Source organism: Otolemur garnettii, unplaced genomic scaffold (assembly GCF_000181295.1).
Source record: "Otolemur garnettii isolate 467f Iridium unplaced genomic scaffold, OtoGar3 scaffold00004, whole genome shotgun sequence".
NCBI lineage: Eukaryota > Metazoa > Chordata > Mammalia > Primates > Galagidae > Otolemur > Otolemur garnettii.
Window position 1 is genome coordinate 19,752,857 of NW_003852399.1, and position 15,383 is coordinate 19,768,239.

A 15,383-nucleotide genomic window follows, 5' to 3' on the forward strand; every position below is an offset into this window, starting at 1 on the left:
TTTTTTTTTTTTTTTTGCAATTTTTGACCAGGGCTGGGTTTGAACCCACCACCTCCAGTATATGGGGCCGGCGTCCTACTCCTTTGAGCCACAGGCATTATTTTTATTTTTTTGAGACAGTCAGTGGAGGAGCATATTTAAAAGCATGTAAAATTTTCTTTTAAGAGACAAGATGTGCCCCTATTTCAAATGAACAGTGGAAACACTGGTGAAATCCTTTACTGTAAACACAAATAGAGTCCTATCTGCTCCTCTGAATAAAAATAGGAAATGGCTTTGAAAAATCTAAGAATAGCTGTGATTGATGCCTGCTAAAGGGTAGAAAGCTGAAGTAGTAATTGTATGTGGACTCTGGGCCTGCGTCTCCCTCCTGTAGTGTGAAGAGTGTTTTTTGAGGGAGAAGTTGATGAGGAGATTGAACTTGGCCCTTCTTTGTCCTCCTCTTCTCTCCTCTACTTGCCCAGGGGGTGGAGGGCAGAGCCTAATTTTCCACTGTTATGAACTTAACAAAGGGGCTGATGAACCCTTTCCATATCCAGGAAAAGCGTACATTTTCAAATCTGTGGTCATGTTGGTTTACTTTTCTAACTGTAGGAAGGTACAACACTGATGCAGGGAAGAAGATAGACTGAACTGTGGTTTTCAGACAGGTGTTGAAAGAATAGAGTAGTAAATTCCATTGTAACAGCAATAAAGTAGCTCACAACATGGTATCAGAAAACACAAAACAAGCTCCCCATTTTTTTCACCAAGGATTTGCAACCTTTTAAAATTCAGATTAGGGAGATATTCAGAGAACCTGTAAAGTGTTGCCTTCTGTCCTGGTATGAAATAGTGCTTCCTAGTTTGTCTTTACCTTTGAACTCTTCACGATTATACATTTCAGTGTCATTAGAGCTCACCAGTTAGCATCCTTCAAAAAAAATGAATTAAGACAAATGGAAAGTAAGTTTTTTAATTACTCATGTGACATTTGCTTGGTGTAGATATAAGCGTCTCATGCTTGAAAGACTTAAAATCCTCCTAAGAAAATGACATGAAGGCTACTTTAATCAATTTGATGAGAGTATTTCAAAATGTCTATGAATCACTGTACCCCATGATTCCATTAATATACACAGCTATGATTTAATACAAAAACTTTAGAAAAAAAATAATTAAAATCCCCATAAGTCAAGTGTAGGTCTTTGTGAGCTGTACCACCTTTCTTTTTTTTTATTAAGTCATATACATATAGGCCATGAATACGTTCATGCATATGTGGGGTACGATGTGCTGATTTTTTTTTTTTTATACAATCTGACATGGTTACATTAAACCAGTCAACATAGCTTTCACCTCATGTACTTGATTATTGTGCCAAAACATCTATGTTCTACACGGAGTTGACTTATATCCTTGTCATATGCTCCATAGGTGTACTGCCTTTTCATATTTAAGGGTAGGGGTCATGGAGAAATACTGCTATATAAACCTGATGATAGTGGAGCCAATGGTGACCAAATTGTTATTTGTGCTTGTGTTTTTATTTATTTTTTTAATCTTTATTAGAAGGATGCGAAGTTGGTCATTGGAGCGAATGGGGAACTTGTAGCAGAAATAATCGCACATGTGGATTTAAATGGGGTCTGGAAACCAGAACACGGCAAATTGTTAAAAAGCCAGCAAAAGACACAATACCATGTCCAACCATTGCCGAATCCAGGAGATGTAAGATGACCATGAGGCACTGTCCGGGAGGTAAGTTTGAATGCAATCACTGCCGTGCGCTGTGTGCATTCTGATTTCTTCCCCTCCCTCCCTCCCCTCTTTTCCAATAAAAAGTATTTGTGAAGAAAAGCTGATGATAATTTTGTTGAGGATAAAATTCTGTTGCACTTATTTAGCAAGAAAGGCTTATGTTGTGAAGAATCTAGAGTGACTATTTCATTTACTTTCATGATACCTTAAAAATAATTTAAAGAATACATGAGAGATGAGCTTTATAAAATGACATTTCTAAAAGTGTGGGTTTTCTGTTTTTTATTTTTGCAAATGTATCATAAAAACGGGTTCTTATGAAATCAGGCCTTTGCAGATGTTGCTGTCGGGGACGCAGCCAACTTTCAGTTGAGAAGAGTTTAGATTAGAAAGGTTTATGGAATCTGTGAAATCATCTGGTCCTTACTAGTTGAAGATGACAACTTAAAATAAACTTGCCCAAACACTGGGGGGAATAAACGTTGTCTCAATGTTACCACAATTAGCCATTTCTCTTTGTTTTGATAATAATTTGCAGAAAACAGCTACTGGTATGTGTGTGTTTATTCAAGTCTTTGTCGTAATTGTGCTGATTTGCAGTAATTATTCCATAATAACAGGATTAGAGGAAGAGTGCATAGCTAAGGTGCTGGCGGAAACTGAATTAGTACTTTGAAATGCAATTCTTAGCACTGTCACTGTGCCACTTCAAGCGGTAATCACGTGTTACCATTTGTCGTATCACCAATGGATTCTCATTGCCGCAGTGAAGGTTGGGATTTTCGAGCGCACAAAATAGAAAATGCAAAAAAGGGAAAAAATTGTATTTGGAAAAGTGCCGTATAAAATAATCCTAAGTTTTTTTGTCTTCATTCTTTCTGTTAGTGTGTAGTTTTTCAGCTTTATGACCATAGCCCAGAACGAGAATATCTATCTGCTTAAGATGGGTGTATATCCATCTTATGCTGCCTCATAGAGAATGTCTATGATCCATGAAGAAAGACAAACTTTTAAGACTTGAAGACTCCAGTCAGCCTCTGAGAACTATTAGATCCAGATTCAGAAGCTACGATTGGGAAAACGGCTTTTCCTCTTGAATTAGTTTTGCTTTTCCTAACTGGGTCTATGAAACAACGTTTTTTGGGGTCTGCTTTTCACTAACAAGGATGGTTTTGTTCACTTAAAGTGGGTATTTTTTGGTCAACATATAAGAAAATATTTTCTTACAAAACTAATAAGCCGCTTCTTGGATAGCTGAGAGCATTTAACCTGCAACCTTCTGCCTAAAAACAAACCTGATGTATTCAGGTATTGAAAATAAAGACTTCCTTTGTTGTATATTGTTTATATAAGTAGCCCCTCCCCCGTTCCTCTTCCAGCAACATGGTCCCCCAATTGTGGTTTATGTTAATAGCAAAAATTAAACTCAAAATGCTCCTATAACAAACGTGCTGATGTGTAACAAGAGCCCACACATTTCCCTCCCTTTCAGTACTGTATTTTGACCTAGCCCCAGTCTCGCTTGAGAATTTTCTAGGTAACAGCTACATTGTTGACCATGTTTATTGCATTCGTATTTTTTATGCTACCAGCAAGAGTACCCTGTCTTAAGGGAATATAACCTGAGACTGTCAGCAATTTAAATGATGCCAGAACAAATGCTTATGTATAATCTACTAATATCTTCTTCTTGACAAGTAAACCAGTAGTAGACTCTGGCTTATCATATTTATCATTATTATTATAAACCTAATACAAATAGATTTAATTCATATTTAGGTTTTACCAAAGTTTATGAAGAAAGACTAGCTCTTGCTCTAATCGGCATCTACATTTTTAGTATAATAAAATCCATTTTTATATTGCTTCTAAATTAAGTAGGCTTTCAAAGGTATATGGACACTTTTTATTGTTCAAAAGAAATTAAAATGTAAAGTTGACAGAAACGCCAAATTATTCCACCATAAAATAACTTCTGTTTACGAAGAAATGCGAACTAGAAAATGAGTTTTGTAACTTGAGCACCAATTGATAAAAATTGGCGTAACTTCTGGTAGAGTCTCCCACCTCGCCTCAGGTGAGAGGGAGCTGCTCTTTCTTCAGTAGGTCACGGTGATTAATGGAAGAATGGGGAAGAAAACCGCTTTATCCCTTCGTACATCTTGATTTGATTTCAGTGACCTGGTTTGACAAACCATGCAAAAATGTTAAGTCGTAATCAGGTTGGGAATACAGACCTTTTTTAGATCTTTTCGACATATGTATGGATTTTTCTCCCGTTGGAGCCAATCTGAACCTGATTGCACAGAAACGCAGCCTTAACCTCCCTTGCACTAAGGCAGCGCCACATTAAAATCAGCTGCTTTCGATTACTGAGAGGCATAGGCTAGAGGTCAGGGGAACGGAATAGTCACTAGGTGTATACGATATTACACTGAAAACTATTAAAGATGAGAAAATATATGGCTGTAAGAGTTAAAAAGAAAACCTCTAACAGTGTGAGGCTCTGGCCTATTTTTCCTCTTCACTATCAAATGCTTATTTGCTTTAAAATCAAACAAAAACAACCCGGTATCTGACAATATCTTAGGGAGCAGACTCATTTATGCCTGAAGTATTAGTCAGTGTTCATCCCCCAAACTTCTAGATCAGTCGTCCTTTCCTTCATTTTTGATGACGTGACCTGTAAGAACATTTCTCGGACTTTTCCAACGCTCCTTTTTCGGGGGCCTGATCTAGTAATCTGAAGTCTGGGTCTCTACATCCTGTCAACTTGTTAATTTGGTGACCCTGGCAAGTCACTTAACCTCTCTTGGCCTCCATTTCCGCATTTGTAAAATTGAGAGTATTGGGAGAGGTGATCTCTGAGGCCCTGTCTAGTTCTAAAACCCTGTGATTCTAGGATTGATTGCCAAAAGATGCCGGCAAGTTCTGTGGTAGTCGTGGGAAGAATGAAGAAGTGGCTCAGAAGTTTCACGAGCAAGGACGCGAGCACTTTCCCGGCAGCTGCGCTGTGCGTTTGCTAAGCCGTCTACATCGGCAGCTTCCACACTCCCGCGTCAGGAAGGACTGTGCGTGGGTAGTCAGTACTCCAGGCCATGCAAGGTTCTTCTGAAATCAGCATAGGATCTGTTGGTTTAGCTGCCAAGATTAGCAGAAGTATGGAGAATGAGAAAAGAGAAAAATGGTGCCAAAAAGACCATGGGGGAGGGGGAAGATGGAGAATAAGTGAGAGGAAAAAAAATTGAGCAGTGAGTGTAGGAAACAAGAGGAAAAAGATGGAACCACTCAAAAATGAAGGCTGTACTTACTGCAAATATATCTCCATTCCCCTTTCTCCCTCCTGAGTACACTAATGGATAAAATTAATCCTTTGGGGAATAATTTATCCTATCATAACCTGAAGCTTTGGAAAGAATTTCAAATATGGGTCATGTGTGCTCAGCAATATCTTTATAGGCAAATACAAACATGTTATTATCATATAGAAGAGATTTATATGGAAGAACAAAACCATGGCTGCTAAGGTGTGATACTGAAGGGTGCTTATGTATAGGGGGAAAAATGTCATCTGTAGGTGGCTGTAACCTTTCAGTCTTTCATACAGGATTGGCCAACATCACAACCTCAACCTGAAATGTTCTTTCCTGTTTGTATGAGATACCTTGGTATTGTCAAGTCCCTTAACAACTAATTTTAATTTATTCCATCAGATATTGAGCACTGTACATACTAATCATTGCTCTAGGCATGGGTTCATTTGAAGACTCCTCCTAGACCTTTTTCTAGCAGGAATAATTGCAAAAATAAGTAAATTACAAACAATTTCATGGCAGAGACAAGGTTTGTGAAGAAAATTAAAAGAGTAGAAAGCTGGTGAATGGTTTGGAAGTTACTATCTTATGTAGGGTGGTCAAGAAAATTGAGGGAATTAACATTTGATCAGAGATGTGAAGGAAGGAGATATTTTGAAGATCTAAGGGAAATTTGTGTGTGTGTGTGTGTGTGAGTATCTTAGATTATCTCCCATATTTTAGGGCAGAGGAAAGTGCTGCACTCCAAGGAATCTCAGACTGGTCCCGGGTGATATATAACACGTTATTGGTGGGATAGCCAAGAGTAAGATGACAATCTTGCTGCCTAGGAAACTTTAGCTTTCTTAGTTTAAGTTTTCTTGTGCCCTTTTCCTTGTTCCTTATGGTAAAGATCAAAGATACAGCCATGGTTGTCCAACCTCAAAATACCCAAATTTTAACTATTTCTCCTTCCATGCAGAAATATCGTTTTATTTTTGCTTTACTTTAAAAAATATCTAATACCCTTACATCACCACCTCCCCTTGGCATTTTCCACGTGAAATAGTGAAACATACCCAGTGCAGAAGGTTCAGCCTCTGATTCAGGTGCATGGATAAAGGCCCTCTTCTCCTTCAGGGTCATTGGGCCTTGGTTTATAAGGGAATGTGGGTTCAAGGTTCTTTTCATCCTTAGTCTTTCAAAGTCAGGCCTCTAGAGGGCGCTGCCTCGTGAAGAGCCACACGCAGCTCTCGGCTACGCGAAGCCCCGGGTGAACGGAGCCCTGACCCCACATGTGACGCCAAGAGCGGTTTTCTTTCTCCTGACACATTTCAGCAACCACATTCTTTTTGTTTTAATCTGTGTACATTAATGCAATCATGGGGTACAGTGTAGTGTTTGCATATACAATTTGAAATATTTTCATTGAACTTGGTTAACATAGCCTTCATGTTATTTTCTTAGTTATTGTGTTAATACATTTATATTCTACTTTTAGAAAGATTTAGGTGATCCTGTGACATAGGCTGGGACAGCTTTCGGCCTGTTGCTCAGGGGCAGTCCTAAGGGCTGCCTCAACTTGCCAGTGTAATTGTTAGTAAGCGTATAGTGGTTCTTGAAGTTCTGTCTACTAACATTTTGCTTAGTACTATGTTAAAATTTAAACATGAAATCTACATTTCAGTTAGAAAATATTCTTCTTACTAGACATTAACTGATCATTACTTTTTTTTTTCCCTCAAAAGTAGCTTTTACCTTGGTAGGAAATAATAAAAAAAAAATTAGCAACTTAGAACTTTAATCTCTGTAAACATTACTTTTTAAAAAGTAATAGTAATAACACCTCTCTAATCTACGTTTTCTGTATATAAACTGACAGCAACACGTGGACTAGGTTTTAGATGCTATAACTAAAGATGGTTGTGGATTGTGGCAGGCTGGCTGGAGAGCAGGAAATAAGCACATTTTCAGTAGGACAGGGTCAAGAAAATTTGCTTTGGACATATGTTCTTTATTTCTCTACATTTTGTTTACATTTGAGTTGCAATTTATGTGGTCTGCTTTATACATGCCAACCTTAAGAATAGTTTGGAAGAGAGAAGATGAGAGAACTTCTTTTCTTTGAGAGTTTGACAGGAATGTCATATTAAAATTTTTATTTGGAGAGCGTCCCTAAAGGGAAATTCTTGTTGCTCTTCTATTTGCTATGCTATAAGCTTTATTATGTTTCTTTGAAAAATCAATAATTTGTGTTAGTCACTTTAAATTAAGCAAATTATGCTATTTTCCAGGTACTCTGGATTCAGGGAAGCTAATTATAATGTTTATTTTTTAAAGAAATTATAAATTGGGAGAGTGACCCAAGAACAGCTACTTTTAAAATGTTAATGTATAATTATTATATAAAGTTGATGTTTAACAAAGATCTTTCTCTCTCCAAACATTTCTTTCCTTAGATAAAGCATCTGGTATTCCTGTTTCAGGGGTCTTCACAATATCATGGGAAGTAAAACACTCCCCTCCCACCAACCCCTTGCTTTCTAATTTTTGTACTTATTTCTGGAAAGTGGGCAAGGATAACCATTGGTACCTGTTGGTGGTGGTGGTAGTTTTGTTTTTTTCTCAAGCAATGATTTCTTTGAGATTTACTAATTCTCATGTATCAGAGGATAAGGGTCTGAGGAAATGGGGGGACAGAAAAGTGGGCTCCAGACTAAGGGCAGTCTTAGGCAAAGACACAGACATGAACATCTAAAGGGTGCAGAACATTCATAACACAGAGACTTACGGCCTCGGAGGGAGTTGATATAAGACAACTTCTTTTCCCAGTTCCATCATTGCTACAGGAGGGGACCAGGAGGGAGTGAGCTACACAAGCTACACTGTTGTGCCTTTCTCTACAGCTTCACATCTGGAATCTCTACTGGCCCCACTTCATTATTGTCTGGAGCAGTGTGTACTAGTCTCTTTAACAATTACTTGTAAAAAGAATTTCTCAAGTGTACTAGTCTCTTTAACAATTACTTGTAAAAAGAATTTCTCAACTGCCCATGCCACCAAAGGACTGAAGTTCTATGCATAACAAGGCAAAAACAAGAAAATTCCAAAGGGGACTTTCTTTTGTGAATTCTACACAGCAGTAAGATATTCTGATCTTATTGTAAAACATGTAAAACAATTTTTATAACACTCCAAAATAAAAACAACTTTAATGGGATATACATGGTGTCAGTGGTAGATATCAAACACTCTCCCCTCCACCCCCAACAGAAGATTTTTTACTCTTACAAGATAAGAAAGTCTTAAGTATAAATCCCCCTGATGTTTCTTGGAACAATTTAGTCTCCTCATCAGACACCCCTTGGGGACCTTTAAATGGTGTTGACAAAAAGGGAACAGGCGGTTTGCTCATTTAGATTTTTTTGCAATATTTCTTTAGCTACTGAATTGACCTAGAGCTGTATTTGTGGATGTCTTCCAGGTTCAGACAGTAGAAAGAACATCGGAAAGAATGACAGAGTTTTACAAAAATCCCAGCATGATCCATGTTGTCACCACACAGACGTGGTTAAGATGATAAAATTACTTTGTGTAACAGAGAGGTAGCAGACAATTTTACTGTTCACTTAACCTAAAAATGTAAAGGCAGTTGTTGTAGCTTTACAACTGACCACTTTATGTGATACTTGGACCCAAGATTTCTGTATGTGAATATAATTTTTTTTGTATTTGAGGACTTTGGAAACTGGGAGTAAAATACTTGAACTTGTCCAGAGACATTTAATAGTTGATGCTGTGCCTCTACATCCTGTCCATTACTGGAAAGAATTGGTGATGGCGTAATAGGATATATTGTTAACATGGCAAAACAAAACCGAAACTCATAAAAGATCAGAACCAGGAGAAGCTTAAATTAGAATGAGAGCTCAAAATGGGTAAAGAAAATAGCCCTGTGAATCCATGTGGGTTGAAACGATTGAGCCAAAAATTTGACTTTTTACCAGGTAAACAGGAAAAGTAGATGTGATTCTTCCAATATTAATTTAAAATAAATGATTATAAAATATAACATCTTTTGGAAGGAGACTCACATGTATGTATACATATGCAATATGTATGTATAGGCATATTATATACACATATATATGAATATTCATTTTAATTTGAGGCACATTAATTTGTGTGAATGTGTATGTGGGGGAGGTAGGACTTACATTAACCATGGAACTGAGGAAATGAATGATAATTCTCACAGAAAAAATATTCTAGCTCCATAGGGAGATAAACATTAAATTTCTAGAGAATTCAACAGATTTCTCAAATGAGGGCTCCTGTCCATGGGAAGAGGTGGCATGGAAGATAATGTCTTCAGCAATACCCCCATCATGTCTATGTTACCTAAGGTGACCAGATTTTAACATTGGTAAAGTAGGTCACCATTGACCGGGGTGGGGTGGGGGCTATTGGCTGAGCTGTTTATAGTTAGGTACCCTCTGGTGGGGGGGCTACTTGTTTGTTCCAGACAGTTTGGCTCCTTCTGAGCTAATTGTCCTTGCCTAGAAGCGAGGGAGGGAGCCAGTATCCTTCTGATACCAATTCCACCTAGGCGACCTTGCCCAGGAGGAGAGTAGGGAGTTTACATTAGCCTTTTCATTTCCAAATGAAGTTACATTAACCTCTTCATTCCCAAATGGAGTTACATTAACCTTTTCAGCAGCCGAAAACCATATATTCCCTTCCCATTCTCCTGCTGTTCCCTAGCTTGTCATGCATTCTTTCCAAAAATCAGGACTTTTTCAAAACGTCGCGGGACAAATTCTTAAAAATTGGGACTGTCCTGCCAAAAGCGGGGTGTCTGCTCACCTTAATGTTACCAGAAGGCAGAAGATAGCTTGGTGTTTAATCCCTGAATGAAAGTGGAAAGTGCGTTTATGAATGTGACTCCACAGAGGTATGAGGAATACAAAACCAGGACCTTTTGGCTTACCAGTTATTTTTGCTTGGAATCATCCAGTAGGTTCTTTTAGTGAATATTGAACATATTTGGAACCTTGTAGCATCTGGAGAATTCAAACAACATGCAGATTTATTGTCTTGGTGGGGGGCAGTTACCCTTCTAATTTTCAATAAGCTGTTTTAGATAGTAAGATACCCTTAAATAGTACCAGGGGTTATATATTTAGATGCAGTTTTCTCTGATGGTTATTTTCAAACCATGGACTAATATTTTAAATAAGCCTTTGTGATTTCTATTTCTTCTCCAAGACTGGTGTTTGACCATCATAATTTATGTCAAAACTATGTTATGAGAGAACCCAGAGGAAATGCTTACTGAGTCCCATTCCCTTTATTGAAATGTTACCAAGTGCCTTCTCAGTTCTCTTTTGAATCTACTTCCCCAGGATAATCCAGCATTGGAGTTGGGATTTGAGCAATCCATGACTTTTTTATTGTGATGTTAGTAGGTTCATCAAATCAATTTTTTAAACATGAATTACTTACCATGTTCTAAGGCAATGGGGAAATTGGGAAGGGGTGGTACAAACAAGACTTTATAGTCAAGTCAAGGAAGGAAAAAAGGTACATCATGAAACCACAAAAGAAGCAAAGTTCAATTTTAAAAGTTAAGTATTGTTATAAGGTCTGATATCATAACAAAAAGTATCATTTTTAACTGTAGTGGCCAGGAATGTTTCCTTAAGAGCAAAACTTAGGGGGGTGGGGTGGGTAGAGAACATGTTTCAAAAGGGAGATCGTTTTAGACAGGATATTTTGAGGAGAGATGTAGACACTAAAATCTGCCTAGGGAGGGTGAGCAAATAAGCCAGGCTAAAAGCTCAGAGTTTTGAACGGTAGTTGCAGAGGCTCACAGCAAAAGGTGTAAGTTGTGGCTGGATGGAGAAGTGTGTCCATGGAGAGAAAAAGGGTTTTGGATTTTATGTTGTGCACTTGGAGACCCATAGACTTTTGAATGTGGAGGTGTTTAGTAGAAAGCTGACTGAAGATGGAAGTGGTTGAATAAGGTATAAGCAAGAGGCTCAGCTATACATCCCAGATTTGGGGCAAAGGGTTGAGCCGTCTGAGTTTAATGGGAGAATTACCAGAGAACACTTATGGCTTCTGATGTTTATGCATTTTTCTGCTATGCTTGCTTTTCTAAAGAGTGCAGGATTTTTGCCTTGGCTTACAAGCCGCTGTGACCCCTTTATCTCTTCCTGCCAATTCTCTAAGCCAGGCCATTCCTTAGTTTGTATTTGTGCAATTTTCTCTTTCTTCTTCTTCTTTTTTTAAAATCTAGGCACATTTTGCTTTCACCCAAAGTGAACTATATTTGTTTGTAACTACTACTTTCATTTGCCAATTACCAAGGTCCTTGGATGTATTAGTTCCTATTTTCTGGCTTGCCATGTTAACCTTCTAATGGGTTTCCCTTACCAGCCAGCTTACAGTCCTTTGAAAATTTAAAGTACAGGGTGGTGCCTGTGGCTCAAGGAGTAGGGTGCCAGCCCCATATACTGGAGGTGGTGGGTTCAAACTCGGCCCCAGCCAAAAACTGCAACAATAACAACAAGAAAAATTTAAATACACAAATCAAATATTTCTCAGGACAAGGATGAAAATGTTTATGCAAGGCCTGATTTCAATTGTGTAATCTAAGGTAGGTTTTATCTAGCATGTCAGATAGGCGCAGCTGCCTGGAAAATTGGGTTGAGAAGGATTCTGAGTGAAGTGCTGGGTTCAGGAGAGAAAACATGTAAATAATGTGTAGCATTTGTGGCACAGGATGGGAAACAATGTAGCTTATAGTCACTCTTCTCAAATTCTAATCCTTCTGTTCTGTTCATGACTTTTCCTGCTGCCTTGGACATTTTTGAGAGATAGTTATCTAGCTTCTATCTTACACTGTCAGTGATGGTGAATGTTTGAATGTTGGGGGAAAGAAAAACAGAATGGAAATGGAGTTTTAAATCTGGCATATGCTGGTCCTAGCCACCTATTGGTTGAATGACATCAATTCTCCAAAGCTTAGTTATGAATAAATGGGAATGATATGTAACAGGATTGTTACCAGTAGTTCAGGAGCCTGGAGGCAAATGGATGAGTTCTTATTATTCTGTTATATTTTGTTGTCATCCTGTTATTATTTAGGGAGCATCTTCTATCTTCCTTGTAGTTGGCTCACTCCTGCCTCATCACTTCATGTTGATTTCAGCTTACCTCATGGCTTCAACTATCACGTAGACAAGAATCTTCTTTCCAAGGCTCAGTCCCACAGTCTCATTCATTGGTGGGCATCTCTCCCTAGATACCCTGCCAGCACACACGGTTAAGCATAGCTACACTCTTTCCAAAACCTCATTTCCCTGGGAAGGCCATCCTTTCCAAAGGCATCACTAGTCTTCCATTACCCAGGCCCTCAGCCCTATCTTTGAATCTCTACTTCACGTTCAGATCAGCACTCAAATCTTTGCTTGGTCACCTAAAAGTGTGTCAATGAGAGAAGTTTGCTTGATCATTCCTAAGCTTCAGTGTTGGCATCTGTCTTGTGGGGATGACAGATGCCTGCTTCACTGGGTTGTCACAAAGATTAAATAAAATCATTTCTACCTTGCCTTGTGCAGAATGAAGCAACATTAAGTATAACTTTTAAAGAATAACTACTCACACAGTCCTCAGATATCCTTTCTTCTTCATTTCTATTGTCTCTACATGAAGACTGTTTATTCTTTTTATCTAGAGTATTGCTGTCACTTCTGTTGGGCAGAGGGAGTAAAGGTTAGTTTGCATTCCAGCTAAAAGATGTGTTGGCATGTACAAAGCTGAAAATTACCTAATTTATAGTGTGATCTAGGTGGAAAAATGGAACTACTAAGTTCTAAAAATGGTGGCAGCAGGCACTGAGTGTCCTGATCAGCATATGGCCTAGTAAAGAGCAAGCATCAACAGTTTGAAGGGATTAAGGTTATAGGATGAATAGGACAGAACAATAGTGGCTTGAGCAGGTGAGAATTCAGAATATGGATCTGGAATCATGGAAGGATTAAGTAAGTAAAATAAAATAAATAAAAGGTAAAGCATGAAGATGGATCTAGCAGAAGTATGAAAAATTGGAATGTGTATACAAGGTCTGATATCAAGTTCACGAGCTTGCCACTGTGCACTTATGTTGGCAGCACTGTACAGACAACTTGGTAAGGTTTCATTACCTTGGTATATCAGTCTGACCATTGTTCGTGTCAATGTGTGGCTGTGTTTTGCTGAGTGGTGGTCGTTATTGTTGCATGTTTTTATGTGCCATTGTGAGAATGTCAGAGCTTGACTTAGAGCAATAAACAAAGATTTGTAAATTTCTCATTAAACTTGGCAAGTGTGGAAGTGAAACCTAGGCACATGTTAGTGCAAGTTTATGCAGATAATGCCATAAAGGAAATGGCAGGGTACAATTGGATGCAATGTTTTTCTGAGGGAAGAGAAAGCCTTACTGAGAGAGAAGCAGACCTGATGAAAACACTGCAGGAATTTATTAAGTTGTGCATTACAATAATTGGCTGACTGTGGGAAGCATAGCAGAGCAAATAAACCTCAGTAGAGAAAAAGGAAAATCTTAACTGAAAATTGTGGCCAAGAACTCATGGCTCTTGCATCACAATGATGCGCCAGTTCACATGGTACTGTTGGTGAGGGAGTTTTTAGCCAGTAAACAAATAACTGTAGTGGAACATCCTCCTTACTCACCTGCTCTGGCCCCCAGTGACTTTTTTCTTTACTCAAAGATAAAGAAAATATGGGAAGGAAGGCATTTTGATGACATTCAGAACATCAAAAGTAATGCAGTGACAACTTTGATGGTCATTTCAGAAAAGAGAGTTCCAAAATTGCCTTGAAAAGTAGAGCTTCCCAAGGGCAGTACTTCAGAGGTGTCAGTAGTGATAATTCAGTAATGAGATATGTAGCCCTTTTTCTAAGACAGGTTTGTGAACCTAATTGTCAGACCTTGTAGTCTTAACATTTATGTAAATATGGATAGTCTGTCGAAATAATGCACATGTCAAGGCACAAAAGGGCAAACATCTGGGCAAAAGAGGTAGAAAATAAGAAGGAATGAACTCAGGAAGTGATTTAAAATCTGTAAGAGCTGGCTACCAAATTGAGCCTCTTGGATTTGACCATGGCCAGAAGAATTTGAGTTGATGGAAGAATTATCACAGGAAAGGCAAAGTCTCTGCCTGTTTGTGGGTATGGGAATATTCAGTAAGAAGTGAAAGCATGGGGATGGCTTGATCTGTGGCATATAACAAGTAAACCAGCTACACAAGTCACAGGAATGTCATGAGCCCAATGTTAGAAATGTGGGTGCAGAGGTATCACAAACTCAGGGACCTGTGCCTTTCTGTCGGTACCTGAAGACATTTTTGCTCTGGAAGATGTCTTTGCTTTTAAACCCTTTGTATATCAGTACTTCAATCTTAAAGGGAGGGCGAGGCTTTTAGAAGGGAAGGAAATTTGAGACCTAGATTCAGGGATGATAAGACCAGATTTTATGCAGGATATCGTGGTGTACGGGTTTTTCCCTCAGGGCTTGGTGAGGATGGGCAGACAGAGCAGGTAGGGATCTGCCCCCTTATCCTGGGTTGAACAAGGCAGATTTTGATTTTTTTTCTCCTTTAGATTTTGGAGATTTTGCAAGCCTGAGTTTTCTTTTGTAAAAAGAGCATAGCTTCCTATAAAAGAAAACTTTAAGAAGCATGCATTTCATTCCTCCCTTTATATATTGGAAACTAGGGTCCTGAGAGGCTGAGTGAGTCCCTGTGATAATGGTAGATGGTCAAGGCAAAGCGTAAGTCTTGCTTAGACATTGAACCTAAAGCTTTTTCTCCCATACAACCTCTTTGTCTTTCAATCCGTAACAATCCCTAGGAATGCCTCAGAGGTAACGCAATTAGGATTTCTTATGTTATTGCGTATAACCTCTATGGTGATCAAGCATATAGTTTTGCAGTGTTTCCTCTCAAAATAGTGATATGAAACTTAGCATGGGCTGAATTCAGTAACATAACTCCCATTTGTAGTAGACTCTGCAAGATTCTATGATGGACCAATAATTAAAACTCTCTTTAACTAGTTTACAAATTCTATTTAGTTAAATGTAGTCTAAGGTGGACAGGCACATGGTATTTCCCAGACAAAACTTTATTTTATCTTGCACTGTCTCTTCAACATTTTACTCAGCAGTTGTTAATGCCCCTTTTTCCCAGGACAAAATCTTTACAACTTTTACATCTTTTCTGCTCACTTTTTGGGTGATATAATTCTATCATTTTTAGTTTAGTCATTGATACGTCTTAG

The 15,383-nt window shown here is 38.4% G+C and overlaps 1 protein-coding gene across 2 annotated transcripts in view; it reads left to right on the forward strand.

Moving 5' to 3' along the window:
- The window catches only part of RSPO2 (R-spondin 2), a 139,045-nt gene that overhangs the window by 90,609 nt on the left and 33,053 nt on the right, over positions 1-15,383 (forward strand). Inside the window, exon 4 of one of the 2 annotated variants that reach the window (XM_003782411.1) lies at positions 1,552-1,740. In XM_003782411.1, coding sequence (XP_003782459.1) covers positions 1,552-1,740 — 189 coding nt within the window. The remainder of the gene's footprint in view (positions 1-1,551; positions 1,741-15,383) is intronic. The other variant, XM_012810053.1, reaches the window with a different exon arrangement.